Source organism: Marmota flaviventris, chromosome 19 (genome assembly GCF_047511675.1).
Source record: "Marmota flaviventris isolate mMarFla1 chromosome 19, mMarFla1.hap1, whole genome shotgun sequence".
Lineage (NCBI taxonomy): Eukaryota > Metazoa > Chordata > Mammalia > Rodentia > Sciuridae > Marmota > Marmota flaviventris.
In genome coordinates, this window is record NC_092516.1 from 11730771 (window position 1) to 11736770 (window position 6000).

Genomic DNA, 6000 nt, shown 5'->3' on the forward strand with positions numbered 1-6000 from the left:
GCAGGGTGGAAGCACCTGGGCCCTGGGGTCCGAGCCTGCGGGGCTGCTGACCCCATGTGTGCTCCCCCATGCAGGGGATGGGGTGCGGGTCCTGGCCTTCCGTGGCTGAGTGCGGATCAGGCCTGTCGGGCACAGGGCCTGGCTCCTGGTCGGGCTTGGCACACAGGGCTGTGGTGTCACTGCACGGTCCCAAAGCCGTATTTCTAGAACGTGAGCTAATAAGCCATCTCGTGCCTCCCTGGGAGTCGGCCTCAGTGTGGGCTGGCCCTCTCCCTCCCTTTGGTCACTTTCCTTCCCTCCTCAGAACTGGCTCCTGAGGTCACATTCTCAAAGGACCCTTAATTGTCGAGGCTGAATAGGCTCCTAAAAAGTGCTGCAGGGCCTGGCAGCCTTATCAGAAGACCCCGGGGATGCAGGACTGTCCCCAGTGGGGTAGCCCGCCGAGGCCCTGGCTGTGTGCCAGCAGCCTGGGTTTGGAAGCGCAGACTTGGGTTTCTTTGAAGGCCTGAGCTCGTGTCACCACGGCCACATGACGGGCGTTAGTCTCCATTGGCTTTGCCAGACAGGTTGCTTACCCGAGCGATTCTTGTGTGGTCACAGAATTACGTGGTGCTGCTGGACTCCACGCTGCCCAGGTCCCAGCACGACTACGTCCTGCCTCAGGTCTCCTTCTCCGCGGTGGGCTACCACAAGCACATCACCCTGATCTTCAGCCCCACCGTGAGTAGCAGGGGACTTGGAAAGCAGCCTGTGGGTGGCAGGAGGGGGACAGACATCCAGCCTGCGCTCCTGGCTCTGAGTCGCTGTCCCGCTCTGGGTTCTGCATTCGAGTTTCCCCAGATGCCCTTCTGCTGTTCTGAGCCACTGGGGACTGGTGGTGGCGGAGTGTGCCTCTGTGTGTGTGTGTGTGTGTGTGTGTGTGTGTGTGTGTGTGTCGGGGTCACCTCATGGGCTCAGGAGGGCTGGGGGGAGAGGCGGCCTTGTGCTCCTCCTCTATCAGGAGGCCCCTGACACCAGGCCAACTCCAAACTCTAGAACTAGCAGCCATTTGCAGGAAATAGAGGACACAGGGGCACAGAAGTGCCACCAGGGATGCGGGACAACAGGGTGGAATGTGGCGTACTTGACAGATGAAGTGCAAGGGGACACCGGCCCAGCAGGGGGCGCAGTGCCTGTAGCTGAGAAGGCGCCTGCTCAGCTGAGTGGCCTTTGCAGCTCGGGCCTCCTCAGACCCCAGGCCCTGCAGACTGAGCAGCCATGCCGTGGGGGGCCGGGACGGGGGGCACAAGCCGTGGTGTGTCGTGAGGAGGCCGCGAGCCCTCCTCCTTGTGCTCTGGCTCGCGGGCCTGTCCTCGTCGCTGTGTGCAGGTTCTCCTGTGACTCACTTGTGTCCTGTGGAGAGGGAGTTCCCTGGGTGTCCCGGGAACGCAGGCCTGGGGGTCAGAGGTCTCTGCCTCTGACAGTGTCCTGCCCAGCAGCGCGGGGGTCAGGTCGCCCCTGGGGCGGTACTAGCTTGTGACTTCTCCAGATGGTCCACTGGGCAGTGCCTCCAGCCAGCCGGGGAGGCACGCCGCTGTCTTCAGGGCCAAGCGGGCCTAGCGGGCGTGGCTCCTGTCCCTCTGTGTGCTGCTGGCCAGAGTTTCGTTCCAGGGCTGCACCTCGCTGCAGAGGAGGCTGGGAAATGGGGCCTGTTCTGAAGTCTGGGGCGAAGGAGGGGGAGGGCAGAGCGGCCCTGGTAGAGGTCGCAGTCTCCACTTTGCCTCCCCCTTGGGAGTGGTCTCTGGGACCAGCTGGCCCGTCACGTGTGCCCCGGCTCTGGAACAGAGCTCCCCGTATGTCCTGTGAGACAGGGTCCCCACGCATAGCTGGGACTCCATCAGCGAGGCCCATTTGCTCTCAGCCACCGAGACTCCTGCTCCCTGTGCCTCCTCCCCTCGGTGTGGCCAGTGAGCACCGGGGGAAGGTGCTGCGCTGCCCGGCCTCCGGGGCCCCGTAACGAGAATCTGGGGAGCAGGGGGGTGAGTTTGAGAACTGACTCTGTCGCTCAGTTTCCTCCTGGGTGGCGAGTGTGGAGACTCTGGGGTCCTTGGTGGCCAGTCTGGAGGGCGGGGGCGTCGTGGCTGTGGCTGGTGGGTGACTGTGACGGTGCCCTGTGTTTGCAGAGGAAGCTGCCTGAGCAGGACATCGCACAGGGGTCCTACATCGCCCTGCCGCTGGCACTGCTGGTCCTGTTGGCCGGGTACAACCACGACAAGGTAGGACGGGTGGGACCTGGGGACAGGAAGGTGGCAGGGAGCGGGCCTCGCCACTAAGGAGCGGCCGTGGAGGAGTGGCCGCTGTGACAGGAGTTCAGGGTTGGACCGTGAAGGCCTGAAGCCAGCCCCAGGGTCCCTGTTCAAGGGCATGAACCTGAGTGACCCTCCTAGTCCTTGCCCCTGGAGAAGCAGCTCCCCTGGCGGCCCTGGGGCCTGGGGCCTGCCATGCACTGACATCCAGCTGTCAGCACGCGGGGGTGCTGACCGCGCCGAGTGGAGAAGGGTGAGGACGAGGCCCTGTGACCGGCAGGAGCCCCCTCATCTCCCTGTCCCTCTCTCCCCAGCTCATCCCCTTGCTGTGGCAGCTGACCAGCCGGCTGCAGGGAGTCCGGGCGCTGGGCCAGGCAGCCTCGGACAACAGCGGCCCCGAGGACGTGAAGCGACAGGCCAAGAAGCAGAAGACGAGGCGGACGTGAGGAGGAGGAGGAGGCCACCGGCCGCCACTGCCCACAGAGCCCAGCATGCGCCTGCCACCTCCACCGCACCATAGCCCGGGCCCGTCACTGTGGTCCCCTCCTCCCCTCGTGTGGCCTCTTGGCGCAGCGCAGTGAAGAGACCCTCCTGTCACTCTGCTGAGCCCAATGCGTTTTCTGAGCTGAAGATAATTTATTGTTTTTATTTTGTCAGAGGAGTATTTAAGCAGGGCTGGGGGCTGGCAGCGGCTTCTTAGTCTTGCACGTCATTCGCAGGAAGCGTCCCAGCAAGCGTGGCATCTGGGCGCAGGGCGAAGGTGCCTTCTGGACTGTCCTATGCCTGGACGCCCCTTTGCACTGAGACCCTGCTGAAGCCACGGCCACCTGCGCCACCACCAGGAGCGTCCATTAGGAGGTGAAAATCAATAAACCTGCCCGTTCATCTGTGTTGTCACTCGTCCCAGCCGCGTTTCTTGGTGACGCTGGCCAAATGCTGGGGTCACAGACTGGAGCATGTGGGGAGCAGGTCGGAGTCCCGGTGAAGTGGGAGAGGAGAGGCGTGGTGCGTCACAGTGACGTCGCATGGCAGCCGTCAGGGGAACAGCGGGGTGTGGCCCGGGAAGGCCCGCCCCACCTGCTCAGGTGGCACTCCGGGAGCCCACTGTCCTCAGGGATGCACATTCCTTTTCTAGAGAAGCCAGAGAGAAAGCTTTGTGCAAAGTCTTCCAAGTTTAGTGACAGATTTGGTTTAAAGAAGTACGCTTTGGGCCTCCTACAGACGCGCACGTGAGCAGGGGGCTCAAGGGCGCCAGTGTGTGTGTGCGCGACAGACCCGCTGTCTGGCTCTTAGCACTGCCAGAGCGCGTGGTCACTTACTTTATAGGGAGGAGGTGACAGTGCGGAAGTCACCCCGTCCATCGGGTGCCGACTGGGTGCTGCCCGGGGAGTGCAGGGGGCAGGGCTGTGCCTGGTGTGCTGGAGCCCTGGATTCAGCCAGGGCAGAGGTGCGCCAGGGGCAGGGGCTGTGGAGAGCCCAGGGCTCAGAGCAGAGGTGAAGCACCCGCGGGTCCGGTGACACTGCCGGTGGGCACTGGAGCCAGGTCTGCCAGGGCCGAGGCACAGATGAAAAGCAGGATAGTATCCTGGGTGCCACCGCAGGTGCAGAGGCTCAGCTCAGAGCGTCCCCGGCTCTGGGGGGGCACCCATGGGCTCTGCTTCTGCCTCGGGCTGGGCACCTGGGTTTTTGTGGTGGTTCTGCCACCAAGGAGGTGAGCTGGGGCATCTGGGACCAAGGTGACCAGAACCGGTTCTTGGAGTGTTTTTCACTCTCTCTCCAGTGTTGATGCGCTCTCTATCTGGGCATGAGGGGAGGCTGTGGAAGACAAGGAACCCCCTGTGGTGCCCATAGCTTCCAGGCCACCACACGGTGGCAGCCTTTTCCACTGCTGGCTGGATCACCTCAGTGCCCAAGTCTACCTGTGGCATTTCTCAGGCCATTGGAAAGCCTGGCTTCTGCCTGTCACCCGCTGCCTGTCACCCGCTGCTTTCCTGGGACAGCTCTGATCTGGTGGACAGTCAGCACCGTCTATTGGAGGGCCTGAGCAGGGTGGCAATGGCGGGAGACAGACGTGGCCAGGGTGAGTGGTGACGGGTGACCTCTCAGGCCAGGCCATGGAGGAATTGTTCTCCAGGGAAAGCCACGGCTCTCCTAGGACACCGGGACCCTGGCCAGAAGCCAGCACACCTTCTCGGCCTTGGGAGTCAGACACCGTGGGAGCAGATCCTGTAGCTCAGTCGGGTCTCCAGATGTCAACGGCTGTGGCCTCCATCTGACGGCCACCACGTGGAAGACCCCGAGTGTCACTGCTCAGCCAGGCTCCTCCCAAGTTTTCTACCACAGAATCCACAAACGTGGCATGTGACTGTATCGTGGCATGTGACTCATGCCTCCTGGGTTCAGGGGTAGCAATGCCACAGTAAGTGACCAGTGCTCAGCAGACACCTGTGGCCTGAGTGGACAGCGGGGAAAAAGTTCCTAAGAAACAGACATGTCTCTAGTGCATAGAAGTCGTGGCTCTTTCGGTTTCAAGTAACAGACCCCCAACTCCACTGGCTTGAGCAAATTGGGGCCCTCCCTAACAGCCTGGCTGGGAACCCCAGGAGCGTTTGGCTTCATGTGCACTTGGATCCTGGGCCGTGAAGCTTGGTCCTGGTGGCTCAGCTGGGGGCGTCCTGCAGCCCGATGGGAGATGCTTTGCGGCCCGACCATCCGTCATGGAAGAGTTTCCGCTTCCCTGAGTGGCTTTGACCAAAGGGGTCATTGCTTCAGTTGCTCTGGGCCCAGGCAGTTCATCTGGCCCCAGGTGGGATCCGGGAGCTGGCCACCCTTCAGTTGGCTCTAGGTGCAGGGACCAGCAGTCTCCACTGCTTCTGACCTTGTTACTGTCTTTCCACCAAGGAAGGTTCTAGACTGGTTCTCTGAGAGACGGCCTCGCTAGAGACTGCCCGGCTCATCCTTCAGCCCAGGCCCAGGCTTGTTTGTTCATCCGCTTCTCTCAGGGGCAGGGCAGGGGAGACATGGGGCGTAGACGCAGAGGTGACGAGCTCTGGCCCTGCGGAGGGTGCCCCTCCAGGGGAAGCCCAGTGTCTGCCCCGGGGAGTGTGCAGGGCTGGGGCAGGCTGCAGGATCGCTGGGGCTGGCACCCAGGAACTTCGTCACACCCCTGTGGGGTGTCCGTACCTCATGGCACATGTGCCTCAGGTGGGTGACAGCAGTGTAGAGCCACCTCTGCAGCTGTGCCCTCCACCTGGGCGGGTTCAGGGGCCGCTGTCACATAGCCTTTGGGATGAGTGAATATTTCACTAGTTTGCTGGTCAGGATTTGAAGATTTTGTATCGTTGGACCAACGCATTGGAACAAATGGTCCCCAAACCTGTGCTGAATCCCTGCTCCCTGTTGGGGTCTTGCAGAGAGGCACCTGGCAGGGGGAAGAGGGGTGACGGCTGCTGCATTATCCAGCCCCTGCTCCGGACCTGAGGGGAAGGGGCTGCTCACCACTGCCCCGCCCTCAGACCTGGGGTCCTTCTCTTGCTTCCTTTTCATGGCGTTGGTGGGCAGGAGTATGGAGGACAGTTTGCTTCCTACTTAAAATGCTCCCTGGGCCTTGCCTGCCCACAGGTGCAGCTCCCCTAGGTGATTCTTAGTGCTCCCTAGGTGATGCTGGGTGCTCCCCTAGTGATGCTGGGTGCTCACCATGCTTTGTGGGATGAGA

General features: G+C 62.2%; 1 protein-coding gene across 1 annotated transcript in view; it reads left to right on the forward strand.

The window, feature by feature from the left end:
• LOC114097125 (BOS complex subunit NOMO3) overlaps window positions 1–3182 on the forward strand; it is a 44090-nt gene extending 40908 nt beyond the window's left edge. The window contains exons 29-31 of the mRNA XM_027940978.2: window positions 601–720; window positions 2163–2255; window positions 2600–3182. Coding sequence (XP_027796779.2) covers window positions 601–720; window positions 2163–2255; window positions 2600–2731 — 345 coding nt within the window. The 3' untranslated portion in view covers window positions 2732–3182. The remainder of the gene's footprint in view (window positions 1–600; window positions 721–2162; window positions 2256–2599) is intronic.
• Window positions 3183–6000: the final 2818 nt, after the last annotated feature.